The sequence below is a fragment of the Planococcus citri genome, chromosome 1 (assembly GCF_950023065.1).
Source record: "Planococcus citri chromosome 1, ihPlaCitr1.1, whole genome shotgun sequence".
In the NCBI taxonomy this organism is placed as follows: Eukaryota; Metazoa; Arthropoda; class Insecta; order Hemiptera; family Pseudococcidae; genus Planococcus; species Planococcus citri.
In genome coordinates, this window is record NC_088677.1 from 976,319 (window position 1) to 990,958 (window position 14,640).

A 14,640-nucleotide genomic window follows, 5' to 3' on the forward strand; every position below is an offset into this window, starting at 1 on the left:
ATACAATTCGCAACAATTTGAGCTTATTTCACAGCTTTGCGCCGATGAACGTACTCGTACTTTAACCTAGACCTACAGGAGCGAGAGTTCTCGTACTCGTACTCGTATACTCGTATTCGGCATCGGAAAGTGAAAATAGTCGGGCAAACTTTCTTCGCAATTCTCGGTCACTGGCAAGGCTGAACTGAAAAAAGAAAAAAAAAGAAGAAAAGAAACGGAAAATAAAAAATTTAATCACCTCGAAAGTATTTGACAATTTCAAATCTACGCACGTAGACACGACCGTCTATAAAAGCCTTCCAGGATATACCGGCACCGGTACCAGTACCGAAAAATATAAGAAGCAGAAAAAGCATACCATAATAAAAACAGAAAAACAGAAAACTTGCACGTATTTTGCGGCCGATATAGTAATTAGTCATCATTGTTAAGGTTTCTTTATGTAGTGCGACATTGCCATCCGTAAAAACAATACGCACGCCGTATGGACGAAATTTCTTCTTCAATTGCCATATCACATGACCTCTTTTGAAGCGACTTTTCACAAAAAAATAAAAAAATGACCGGAATATGTAATTTTTGCACTTACACACTGTACCTCATCTCACAGGTACTTTAAGAATTCTCCCACTATTTTTTTTTTTTTTTTTCATTTATTATTTTCAACGTAGAAAGTAAATCGTATGTAAAAATATTTTCAAAAGTACGCCGACATTTTGAGACTGGTATAAAAAAAAAACACATAAGCTGATAATTGACAGTTCATATCGTTTTCGCACGCGTATTACGTTTACTTTTTCGAGCTCGTAAGTGGCGACAGAAATTTGAAAACACGAATAAAAAAAATTGTGCGAATATGTTGCAAGTGGTGTAAAGTTCTTGAAACAATGATGAGTAGTAAGTACCGAGAACATGTACATATTAAATCGATATAGGTTTATTTTGTGTTTCGTGTGCAATTTTTTCATCGTATCCAACATTTTTTTGCACTACCTACGTTGGTGTCTCACATTTCCAAAATTTCATTTTTGTTTTTTTTTTTTTTTTAAAGACCAGATTAATTTGATTTTTTTTTTAAATCTAAACTATGAAAAATGTTCTTATTGGTGATGAGAAAATGTTTTAGAATTTAAAAAATATCGTATTAGAATCAAGGTGCCTACAGAATTCTGAAAATTCGACTTTTTTTTTTGACTACCTACTTTTTGGCTGACATTCAACAATGTTGAATGAAATTCACTCGGCAAAAAATTAGAAAATAAATTTAAACTTCCAGCAACACTCGGAACCTGGAAAAAATAAAACATACCCTTCTCTTAATTCGATATTTGCCTCAGTATTTTCATTCTTAGAACCGTCAGAAAATCAGAGTACAGGGCAAAGAACGATTTGATTTTATCATCCACAAAAGCTGAATAGTGAAATTTCAAAAAAAATTTGGATGAAAAATTGAAGTAAATAGGATTATAAGATCAAAAGACGAACTAAGAAGAAGGGCGCGAGGCCCCGAAAATGTTTAAAATTTATATTTTAGTTCTGGGGGGGGGGATTTAGCATCGCATCAACTTTTTCATAAAAAATAGAAAATATGCAAAAAGCTAATTATTTCAAAAATAATTTTTACCTCACGAGGGTCACTCGAGATGATATGCATCAAGTCGAAGTACCTAAAAGTATTTCTGTTCATCACTGCCATTATTGATTGTCGAATTGGACTAATTTTTGAGGGGATCAAAAATTTCGGAGCATGATGCAAAAAAAATCGAAAGGGTCCACTTTCCACACATTTCAGTAAATTCTTACGCGAATTTAGTGACATTTAATCAACATTTTGCCAATTTTTAACCCTTCGTAATGTTAATTTTATTGTTTTTTTTAATGATTTTAACCAACTCTTTCGCCATTTTCTAACCTTTTACGATATCAGTGATAATTTTTGAATGATTTGGAGGATTTTAATGAAAGGTATTTTTTTGGAATTTAAATGAACTTTTGCTTCATTTTCAAAAAGTTTTCGTCAATTTTATTAATTTTTTGATCATTTTAACAATTTTCTATCATTTTAGTAATTTTTTACACTTTTTTTGTCAGTTCTATGTACAGTGATTTTGTTAAGCTTCTAGAATTTTAGGTAGGTATAATTTGTATAATTTTGGGTGGCATTTTCAAAAAAATTGCTTCATTTTCAGTGAGTTTTATGCAAATTTACCATTAAGGAATAAATTTTAAAAATGAATCGCATAATTTTGATTTTTGATCAACTGCAACATTTTCTAAATCCTATGTCGATTTTATCGATTTTCTCGTAATTTCGGCCAATTTATCGTCAATTTTCATTTTTTTTTTGGTGTTTTAGTAAAATTGTATCAAATTTTTCAGAATTTTAATTCATTTTTGCATCATGTTATTTTTAAAAAAATAATTTCATTCAAATTTTTATAAATTTTAATGGCTTGTGCGTCAACTTCATTAATTTTGTTTGTATTTCGCGAAGTTTGGCGATAATTCGATTCTTTTGGCGACATTTTATGAACTTCAACTTCATTTTTTACGAGTTTCGTGTGAATTCAGCTACTTTTTATGAATTTACAAAATTTTAAAATGATGTTATATTTTGTTTGATGACCTTTCAATGATGCTCTCTCAATTTCTAGCTTTGGCAATTTTTCGACAATCCGTTCATTTTTCATGCTAATAGTCTTACATATTCTGATCAACTTCAAGTTTTTTTCGATAATTTGCACATTTTTTGAATCATTTTACAAACATTTGTTTCATTTCTGTGTTTTTGTGGATGTTGTGAGAGTTTGAATAATGTTTTATGATTTTGGCGATTTTTTGTAATCGACTGATTTCTTTATTTCAAACATTTTTTTTTCATTTGGGAAAGAGGGGGGGGGGGGGGTTACCGATTTTTAGATAACATCAAACAATTTTTCAGCAACATTATTTCAAACATTTTAAAAATGGTTTTACTATGATAAAACTTTCAATTTTGATATATATATTTTTTTTAGAACCTAGGTTGTATTTTACTGATATTTCTTTTTTTTAATCAAAAAAAATGTTTAAACTGCTTTTTTCACTCTTTTTTTCGTGGAAAGAAAAATTGAATGCTTCAAAAATACCACACGAGTATTGAATCACAAGTTTTCGGAAGCGCTGATCTCAATTTCATCCACCATTTGCCCCTCAGATCAAAAATAACCTCACTATAAGTAAGGCAAAAGGGAGATACTTTTTGAAAATTTTCAATTTTGTACCTCCATTTTGGGATTCACTTTCGGTTTTGGAGTCAAGTCCTCTTCAAAAATGAAATCGCGACACCCTCATGAACTCTCGTAATCAGGGGCGAAACTATGAGGGAAATCCCCCCCCCCCCCCGTTGTAAAATGTTTCCGAGACTCGACGCGACCAAATCGATGAATTTTGAAACTTTTTAGCCTTAAACTTCAGTCCTCGCTTCACTACTCAAGCCTGTTGGCTTTTCTTTTTCAACATCAAACTTTCTAAAAATCCATTATTCAAACTCAAAAAAAATGTTTAAATCCAAAATCAAACTTCCCACATGAAAAAAACATTTTTTTTACTTCTCGAAATGAGAAATTTTGAGAGCTTTTGCTCTCACTTCGTCCGGGCTTTTTTGCTGTCCTTTTTTGTAACTGAAATTTAAAAAAAAATCATTCAAATTTCAAATTCTAAAATTTTTAAGCCAAAAAAAAATCAACCTCGTTCCACAAAAAAAACCATTGTTCTTTCATTTATCAAAACATGAATATTCAAAAGCTTTTGCCCTCGCATATCAATTGGCAAAACTGTCTTCTCATCTTTAATTTCACATTAAAAAACTCACTTTTTTATTCGGAAAAATTGGTATTTTTTCTCTCATATCATCCGGCTAATTTTCGGTTGACAAGCCGCCCCCCCCCCCCGGTCGAGCAATAGGCCTACAGCGATGGGTTAAAAGCTCATTTAAAAAATAAGTGCACCGATAAGTGATTTTGGCAGATCAAAAATGTTATTTTCGAGTGTCTCTGGATTAAATTTCTCAACTTGGTATGTATTATTTTCAAAAGAAATGTTTTTTTTCTCATGCTAATGCCTCAAAAAAATAAAAATGGGTTCTCGACATTTTCTCATTTTCTTAAAACTTTGGGTATCCTGAGTAGGTACACTGAAAAACATTCCTACTCCATAAAGTAATCGGTTTCGATACTTCAACTCCCCTCCCCCTCCCCCAGACTTCCGTTCGACCTGCAATTCTCAAAGCAACTTGATGCTGAAAATTGCACACGAATGCACGCCAAATTTTTGTAGGCACTAGGCAATACGTTAAAATTGGCAATAATTTACGAGTATAAGGTTGAAAAAAATCTATGTAATATGAAACAATTACAGAGAAGATAATTTGGACGACGTTATTGACCGTTCTACATGTGTGCACATGCAACGATATGCTGAAAGCAGCCGGCGAAACGAATAAGATCTCAAGTCGCGACTACCCGAGCGCCAGTGGCTCGAGTTACTACACCACGTTCGCTGGATATCCGTCGTACGCTTCGACCAGCGCCGGTGGCCCGGACCCTTTCAAGCCATCCGACTACAATGGCGGCGGTTACTACAACAGCCTTACGCCCGATAACAAGAAGAAACCCACGTATCCTCCTCCTCCGTACCCCACAGCGTACTATCCATCTGGTAAATTAAATACCTAACTATACTTTCTGTACCATTACCAATTTGGAGGCAGTTTTTTTTTAATTTATACGCTTCGCATTCGCTTTTGCAGCCGGATCGCTTCCCGATTGCCAAGACCACGTTATGAGTACGATGATCGGAGACTTTCTGTCGACCAGCGGCGTGCCACGAGTAGGTATCCTTAGAACGCTAGTGGGAGCGGTCACAGCCGCCATTCTCACCAAAATACCTATAATACTGGCGGTAAAGGCGCTTATCGTGAAAATGTTCCTGTTGCCTTTGGGTTTCTTGGTGCTCTCGTTGCCAATCCTGCTACCGATTCTGCTGCTGTTTACGCCGCTGTGGAATCGCATCAGGGAGGTGTTCACCGGAACGACGACACCGTCGCCGGCCACTCCGCAGCCCGTGTTCTTAGTCATGCAGCCGAATACCACCAATACGACCGCCTCCAAAGCAAGATCTTTCCTCGACGAAGGTGACATGGACAGCGGATCTGTGATGACCAGCGCTGCCGGAGATATTTTGGTAGCCGTGGTGCAATCCGACAGGTGTCTGGAAAAGCTGGCTTGTCAGTTGGGCTCTCGAGACTCCGGCTCGGTTTTCGTCAAGCCCGTGTCTTGGTAAGTAAAATACACGTACTTTGTACTCCTCGGTACTCGGCAGCTAGAGCAAGGCGAACGCATTCCACTGCACCGTACGCATTTCACGCATTCGTTCTTCTCACACCGGAGCAACGCGATAGGTACCGTCAATTAGCAATTAGCATATCGAGCGCCGCCATCGCCACAGCCACAGCCACAGCCGTATTCTAGCCGACAATAATCAGCCATTTAAAGCGTATTTCCGTTCGATTATTATAACCAAGAATCTCGCTACATATTTTGGCCGTCTTATGAACGCGGCCGGCGCGCCGCGCCGCGTGCCTGACTCTTTCTCGCTCGCTCTTTCTCTGCCTTATGCAGCATCTGTGTACTCGTATAGAGAAAGAAACGCCGAAAAAATGAAATACCTACCGCCGCAAAATTAACAAACAAAACAAAACAAAATAAAATAAGATCGAGAAAAAACGCTATTTTCTACTACGAGTATCTATTCTTCGAAATAGGTGCGGTGCATTTATTTCCGACCAATTTAACGCTAATCTAATTCACGTATCGTACGGTGCGGCGGCGGCGGCGGCGGCGCGGCGCTCACTTTCGATACGATGCACAGAGCACAGTCTACCGACCGACCGATCGACCTACCTAACCTATCGAATAAAATGATCGGTATTTCAAAATACCAGTAAGTAACTACAAAATGAAACGGCATTAGGTACTTTGTCGCACCAACCAAAGGTGTGGACATTCGTTAATCAACCGACACCGACACCGACAAACGATCACTTTTCACATCGAAAAGTAAATGAAAAAGCAACATTAATTAGATGAAAATCGATAATTCCTACAGATAAATGATTTCCAAAACACGTACGCGTTGAAACTTCAAAGTTTAAATCACACTCATCCTTCGTACTAATTTTTAGGTTGGGTCAGATTCTATAACGGATTCGACTCCGTCACGAAATCTGGGCCAACAAAAACCCGATAAATATCCTTTCCACTACCTATAACTACTCGTATACGTACGAGTAGTTCTCCTATAGGAGGCGTACTTAGCTAGAGACGAGCCGAAAGTTGGAAATTTTTGGGAAAAATTAGAACTTACTCGCAGTTGAGAAATTTGGGAGAGTTGACAACAGGGTGTTCAGTATTTTTGGCAAGTCATTTTCCGTGGCTTTTCCAGGTTTTTCAGATCGATTTTCTACACTATTTTTGATTTTTTCCAATTTTCTATATACTTACTCCAGGGTCATTCCATGTCAATTCGACCAAAAAAGTGCGATTTTGAAAGTCATGTCTTTCGATTTCGCTCAAATTATTTTTACAATATACACCCATCCAGTAAGTAAGAATCCCGCAATTAGTTTGGTCCCAGCCCCCTCAGGGGGCGGGTGGGGGCTTCCATTATTTTCACATTGTCTCGAGGTACTCAACTTCAGCACCCCATTCCTCCAAAACTATGATACATTGATCAAAACTGATTTCACAGTTCGAAAGGGCATTACATTTAAAACTTTTTAAGCATTTTGAAATTTTCAAAAGTTAAAAGTTGAACTTTCAAATTGAAAGCTCAACTTTCAAAATGACGCTGTAAGTGGGAGCTACCATCACCAATTTCGGACGAAACTTTCGAAAGAAAATTTGGGGCATGTGACGTATTGAATTGTATGTTTTTGGTGACGCTGAACACGAATATGACGTCAGATTGTCGATAGGATCCCATCCTTGGCCTCCAGCACCTCCCCAAATGGGGTAAAAGTTCAAAAAAGTGTTTTGTTCATGCGACACATGGAACAGTATGTTTTTGGTGACGCTGAACACGAATATGATGTCAGATTTTTTATTGGACTCCATCCACGGCCTCCAACAATTTTTTTGGACTTTTACCAATTGGGGGAGGTTCTGGGGGCCATGGGTGAGGTCTATTTGAAAAACTATGGCTATATTCGTGTTCAACGATATAGAAAACATACTTACTTCATGTGTCATCACACGAATGTAACAAATTTTTTTTGGGTCACCCCCTTTGGCGGGATCCTGGGGCCGTGGATGGGGTCCAATCAAAAATCAGACATTATATTCGTGTTCAAGCGTTACCAAAAACATACTAGGCCTATTAGTTTGGCATATGACAATAGGAGTAATTGCACCCCCTCCCCCCCCCGCCGATCCTCCGGGACAACTTTTTTCTTTAAGGGGACATCCTAAGAAACATTTTAAAACGAACTTACCCAAAAAGAAGTTGGCCTTCCTTACAAAATTGCAGCCATTTTCATTGACAGGTCAGCCGGAATCGCAGATTTTGCGTTTCAACATAGGACTTGCGCGAAATTTTTCAAACTTTACAAAGGTAGATCGAAAGATCATGCAAAAATTTATCACCCGTGAAAATTTCAAGTGCTAAAGTGCGTTTTTCGATTTTTGGTGAATTTTTGAAAATCAAATTTAGGCCAAAAATGAGGGAAAAAATCAAAATTTTACCAAATTGACCAAGAAAGCTGAAATTTGGGATATACCCTATTTTTGACATGCCAAATCGATTGGAAACGGTTTCAACCCGTTTTGAGCAGTTCTGGAGCCTCCAGCAGATTTTTGAAACTCGAAATTCCCACAAAAATGGAGTTGGAAAGCTGAAATTTATTCTAAAAACTAATTTCAATACGCTACGAAGTACTGCAGGTGAATTTCAAGTCGTTTTGAAGCCTCCAGCAACTTTTTGAAAATTCCTAAAGCCTCCAGCAGATTTTTGAAACTTTGAATTTTCACAAAATTCCATCAAAGTGGAGATGGAAAGCTGAAATTTACTCTACACTCCAATTTTAACACCCTCTGAAGACGACCTTCAGGTGGGTTCAAGTCATTTTAGAGCTTCCAGTGACTTTTTTGATAATTACTGGAGCCTCCAGTAGATTTTTGAAACTTGAAATTTCCCCAGCATTAATTTATCAAGTGGAGTTAGCAAGCTGAAATTTACTTCGCAGTCTACTTGGTGGTTTCAAATAATTTTGAAGCTTCCAGCAACTTTTAGGAAATTTTAATTTTCCAAAAAAAAAACGCCATACAACCTTTCAAAAAGTCGCTGGAGGCTCCAAAACGACTTGAAATCCACCAGCAGTCAATTTTGTAGCGTGTTGAAATTAGTTTGCAGAATGAATTTCGACTCTCTATCTCAGTTTGATGAGATTTTGTGAAAATTTAAAGTTTCAAAAATGTGTTGGAGGTTTCAGGAATTTTCAAAAAGTCGCTGGAGGCTCCAAAACCACTTTAAATTCAGCTGCAGTACTTCGTAGCTTATTGAAATTAGTGTTTAGAATAAATTTTAGCTTTACAACTCCAATTTGATGGAATTTTGTGGGAACTTCGAGTTTCAAAAATCCGCTGGAGGCTCCAGAACTGCTCAAAACGGGTTGAAACCGTTTCCAATCGATTTGGCATGTCGAAAATAGGATATATCCCAAATTTCAGCGTTCTTGGTCAATTTGGTAAAATTTTGATTTTTTCCCCTCATTTTTGGCCTGAATTTGATTTTCAAAAATTCACCAAAAATCGAAAAACGCACTTTAGCACTTGAAATTTTTACAGGTGATAAATTTTTTCTTGATCTTTCGATCTACTTTTGTACAGTTTGAAAAATTTTGTCCATGTCCTATGTTGGAACGCAAAATCTGCGATTTCGGCTGACCTGTCAATCAAAATGGCCACCATTTTGTAAGTAAGGCCAACTTTTTTCTGGACAAGTTCGCTTTAAAATGTTCCTTAGGATGTCCCCATTAAGAAAAAAGTTGTCCCGGAGGATCGACCGGGGGGGGGGTGCAATTACTCCTATTGTCATATGCCGGACTATATTCCATGTGTCGCATGAACAAAACACTTTCTTTAACTTTTACCCCACTTGGGGAGGTGCTGGGGGCCATGGATGAGGTCCTATCAAAACTCTGACGTCATATTTGTGTTCAGCGTCACCAAAAACATATAATTCGATACGTCACATGTCCCAAATTTTCCTTCGAAAGTTTCGCCCAAAATAATCAAGTTACAATGTGTTATTTTTGTCTATATTTATACCTACTACGTTAAATTTGAACTTGATTCTTTCTTATTATTTTTTTAAAAAATCTTGTGATAAAAGTTTTAAATGCAATGGACTGCGAAATCCGTTTCGATCAAAGTATCATAGTTTTGGAGGAATGGGCTGCTGAAGTTGAGTACTTCGAGACAATGTGAAAATAATGGAAGCCGAAGCCCCCTCACCCACCCCCTGAGGGGGCTGGGACCAAACTAATTGCGGGGTTCTTACTTACTGGGGGGTGGGTAATGGCTATGTCTTGTAAACAAAATTTGAGCGAAATTGAAAGACATGACTCAAAAACGTTGGTTGAGTTGACATGGAATGACCCTCCGCATGTATGTACTTTTATTAAAGAAGAAGTTTCCAGGGGCGGGGGGCCTAAAAAGGAGGTTTTTTAATTCGAGGAGTTTATTTTTGGGTTTTTCAAATTTCATAAATTCGAATCATGTTTTTTTGAAGGAAGTTACTACTTTTGAAAAAGAGAAGAAAACAGGCCCAAGTGAGGGGGAAAGCTCTTGAAAATGTATACTTCGAGAGGCATAAAATCTCGACGGCTCCGCGTGAGAACTCGAATTCGCATTATATTTTTTCATCAGAGATCTGAGGGAGAGGGGATGTAGCAAACGATCGCGTTTTCACCACACATCAAAATCACTTCAAGAAAAAAACTACACGTAAATGGGCAGAATATCTCGAAATGGAAAAAAACCATAAGTTAATAATTCCACCTTTCGCAGGTAAATTGCTCGTAACTCTAAAACAACGCCGAGAGACTCGGAAAGACGAGAAGAAGGGGTACGATTACAACCACGACGAATATTCAAAACCTAAGCGTCGAGCGTCTTTCCTAAAATAGCGCTTAATTTAGAAAAAGTTTTATAAATTACCGAGCCCTCTCGGCGCGTGCTATTTTAAAACGTTAAAAAGGTTCGAGTTGGAGTAAAATATTCAAAAGTCGAAGAGACAGACAAGCGAATAATTTATAAAAATGGAAAATTTTCATCTCGCGATACCTAACAATACGGAGCAGCGCGGCGGTGTTTAAAAAGCGAAAAAGAGATGAGCAGAGAATCTAATGAACGAGCATTTGCATAAAACATAAAACGCCCAACAGATAGTATGAGACTACACAAGTGCGAAAATAACCCCCCCCTGCCTTCCCCCATATCTTACTTAAACACGAAAAATGCTGTATCGGTGGTGGTCGTCTCAAATTTGCTGTCATCCAAAGAATAAGCTCAGTATCGCCTTCGGTAATTCGGCGTTTTATTTTCAAAACGATTCGTTTCGTTCGTACCAAAGTAAATAAACATCAGCATCGTGAACGAACAGGGGAGCTAATTAATTAAGTACTTAATTTCTAACAAGTCAAAATGTTCGTACTTCCGAAAAACTTTCTTTCTTTTTTGGTTTTACGACTTTAATAACAGAATAAACGAGGAGAAAAACTACTGCAGCAACAAGGACAATATTGTTATTTAAAATGAAAAAAAAATTTATCAATTTCTGGCGGTTCAAATCTACATTTTAGAATGGTAAGTATTTTTCAAGGGTTAAAAACTTGAAAATTCGCTGAAAGCTATAACACGGTTTGAAATAGGAAAGGGAGGGAGAGAGGGTTTTGATCATAATTCAATCAGGTCAAAAATCTCCATTAAAAAAAAGACTGGAAAAATGAAAAAAAATGAAAAATCTGAAAGAAAAAGGGGATAAATGGAAAAAACAGAGTTTTGGCACAGAAAATATGTATTTTCAACCCCCCCCCCCCCTCTAAAATGAGGAAGATATTCAATCAGTCTCAATTTTTAAGAAGTGCATTTTGCGAAAAAAAAATTAGTTTTTCAACTACGTAATTAAAACTTTGTGAAAATTTCAACTTTGAAAAATCTGTCGGCGGTTCCAGAATTTCTCGAAACGATTCGAGGCCGTTGTTAGCCGAATTTATGCTTTTTACATAGGTTTATTTTGTGAAATTTTGATTTTTCCTCCCATTTTTGGGCCGGTTTAATTTTCCAAAAAAAAACCAAAAATCGAAAAACTGCACTTTGAACTCTAAAATTTTGTCTAATGATGTGTTTTTCAAACTCTTTCGATTTTGGTTAATTTGGTTCAAAAACCGATAAACTCTTTTTTCAAAAATTTGAAAAAATCAGTGAAAACACGTTTTTTTTTTAATTTTGAAAAACTGGCTTCATCATTATAATTATTTTTTTCTCGTTACATTTTTGTTGAAAGCAGCGATATATTATTTGTTTATTTACTTATTTTTTTTGTAAATTTCGACATTTCTCCCTCGAGCCAAAAAATTGCTATCTTTGAGATTACGAGACATGATTTTATTTTAGAAGAAAAATTTGTCTTCCAAAAATACCATTTTCCCAGCTTATTTTAGAATCGGGCCTTTGAATGTAGCTAGATTTTTTTGGGAGACAAAAACTCATCAATCATGAGCAATTTTTGGAATATTTTGGGTCATTCGCCTCGCGAAACTATCAATTTTCCGCTCTTGCAACTGAAATTTATTTTGGTAGCTGTCCTAACAAGAGAAGTATCCCAATTGCCACAAAAATTTTTTGAACTGAACAGAATTGAATTGAAAAGGAACTCCAAATTCATTTTTCAATTTTTTGCAAAATTCTTAAAAATTTGAAATTACTCAATTTTTCGTTGAAAAAAAAAATCAAAATTTAATAAAATTGATATAAAAGGCTAAAAATTGGTTTGTACGCAATTTTCAACCTCGTGAGTCGATTGGTGATGGTTTCGTACCGTTCCGAAGCCTCCAGCGGACTTTTGGATTTTCCAATTTTCGAAACAAAAAAAAAACTCAATTGAGTGAAAATGAAATTCAGTACAATAAACTTGGATTTACCATCTTAGTGATCCTTTCGATCGATATGAACACATTTTCAAAATCTTTCTGTGCCTAAAATTTTCAAATTTTCAAATTGAAAAAAAAATAATCTTTGGAGAAAATTTTGAATTTGAACCGACATAGAAAGATATTTTGAAAATATTTATGCAAATATCGATCCAACAGCATGAGTTTAATTTTCACCCTACCGAAATAGGGAGAATTCAAAAATCCGCTGGAGGCTCCAAAACGGTGCAAAACCATCATTAATCGACTCGGAAAATCAGAAATAGGAAGGGTACTTATAATTATAAAACTTTAATTTCGATTTTCTTCTATAAGAAACGTACCAGATTGGTTGAATTTTCAAAAATCGAAAAATAAATTTCACAACCTAAAATTTTCGTCAATGAAGAGAATTTATCGAAATTTTTGTCGATAAGTAAGATAAAAATCACAGGTACTTATTCGTAAAATTTGAGTAGGTCTACCTAATGCTGTACGAATACTTAATCTTCAAATACACTGAATTTCGGATCCTCGGTTACGATTTCAAGGCGGAATAATTTATTTTAGAAACCATGCGAAAAAAATCACCGATCACGTATCGAGATGAATCAAACATAAGTTGGATTTCATTTATCACCCGTTAGATATGGCGTATAGCTTACGAGTTGAATCGATTAGTATAATTCAATTGGTATGCACCTACGCAGTGCGTATTTATTGCAGTATTGCTATTGCTATTGCAATGTAACTCGTACTCGTATTTACTCAGTCGATTAGCGGTACTATTTAAATCGCTTTCTACTCGTAATCAAACCAAACGAAAAATTATTCGCGGAATTACGACATTTGTAAGTTCGATTATAGCCGAAAAATTGATTCTTTTCGATATTGGCAAATTTGCGTAACTCCAACAATCAACGGGTTCTCGAATCTCGAGTATAAGCATTCGTAATTCTAATTCTAGGAAATTAAAAGCCGTTTAAAAATAACGGATTTATGGTACGAAGAAATTAATCCGCCAAACGCCGTGAAAATTCTTACGGTTTTTTGGTACCCAAGGTGAGAGGTGACTAAGTAGGTATACTTAAGGTTTCCATTTTCAAGGATAGGTAGGTTCAGGTACGTCTGTGCATATTGTAAGGGTTGATCTAACGTAAGCACAATTAGCAGGTAATTAGGTACACGATACAGTGCTATAAGGGTACCGATGGTTTTTGCGAAGATGGCAAGTAGGCCTACCTACGCGTATAATAAGAAAAGCTGAGATAGTCTACTGGTATTCTGCGTAAGCAATTTAGCTCTTTAGTCTTTTGGTGCCGAGTATAACGGTTGGGGAAAATTTCACAAATCCAGAACAGACACGAAAGAAAAGCGTTTGAAAAATGAAAGTAATTTGTTTTGCGCAGGTTATTGAAATTCCTGCAAACTTTCAAGTTCGTGCAGAAGAACGTGGAAATTAGAAGCGCTTTGAAACGCTACAGAGACGCATATCTGCAAGCAGTAACCATTAGCAGCAGCGACAGCGACAGCGACAATGGCAGCCGAACAAATACCAACAACAACTCGACAACAGATTTAGACGACAGTGACATATGTACCGATGACTTGTACCCTTGTAATATTCCGGCCTTATATGCGAGACCGGAATTCGCCAGCTACAGTCGATATTTATGACGAATAAATGATTATTAACTATACGCCAATACGTCTTGCTCTTGTGTTTCATTTTCAGCTCCTCAATCAACGACCTTTGAAGACGAGCGCGAGCGAGCGCTTTCTCAATATTATGCTATTTACTATTTAGCCATTGACCATCGAGATCGACTATTATCGATAGCCAGTCATAATATGGCCTATATTATTAGCAAGCTATTTTCCAACATCGTAAGTATACTTACGAGTATTTCACATTTTAGTTGCGTTCAAGATGCACTTTTACTTGTCCTTGCTACTACATAAACGCCTGTCCAGCTGTCATAAGGAAATTCTCTCGCACTTTATGGTCTTTACGGTATGTCTACGTATTGGTTTTTTTCTTCTTCTTTAGCGTCTTTATACAGATGCGATTTTTGTTTTTTTTTGTTTCATTAGATGGTCTTTGTCTGCGCGTCTGCCTGTAACGGTTTGTAAAACAAACCGCGTAATTATAGCATCGTTATTGTATAGTGTACTGTAAGTATACGAATTATAACGCGATGCCGATGACGACGTCTAGCACTTTCGATTTTCAAACGCACACTTCGAAGTCTAGGTATGCTTACTTAGTACACCTGATCAGCTAACGAGTCTTTTTAAAAATCTCAATTCAGAGCTACGTTCAGAAAAAAAATTATAACGAGGTCTGCATTTTAATACAGGAATGAAAAATATTTTAAGCATCTCGTAAAAAATTGATGAAAATTATTTTC

The 14,640-nt window shown here is 36.5% G+C and overlaps 1 protein-coding gene across 1 annotated transcript; it reads left to right on the forward strand.

Annotated features, from left to right (window-relative positions):
* The first annotated feature begins 664 nt into the window (after positions 1-664).
* On the forward strand, positions 665-13,906 carry LOC135841410 (uncharacterized). Its single transcript, XM_065358355.1, has 4 exons — positions 665-897; positions 4,399-4,698; positions 4,790-5,318; positions 13,639-13,906. Exons 1-4 carry the CDS (start codon positions 888-890, stop codon positions 13,904-13,906), a joined length of 1,107 nt encoding a protein of 368 aa, XP_065214427.1. The 5' UTR covers positions 665-887.
* Positions 13,907-14,640: the final 734 nt, after the last annotated feature.

Excerpts from the sequence above, each read along its gene's own strand:
- LOC135841410 (XM_065358355.1), top strand. Across the intron at positions 4,699-4,789 it reads CACAGCGTACTATCCATCTG|CCGGATCGCTTCCCGATTGC; the intron begins GTAAATTAAATA and ends TCGCTTTTGCAG. Across the intron at positions 5,319-13,638 it reads TTCGTCAAGCCCGTGTCTTG|GTTATTGAAATTCCTGCAAA; the intron begins GTAAGTAAAATA and ends TGTTTTGCGCAG.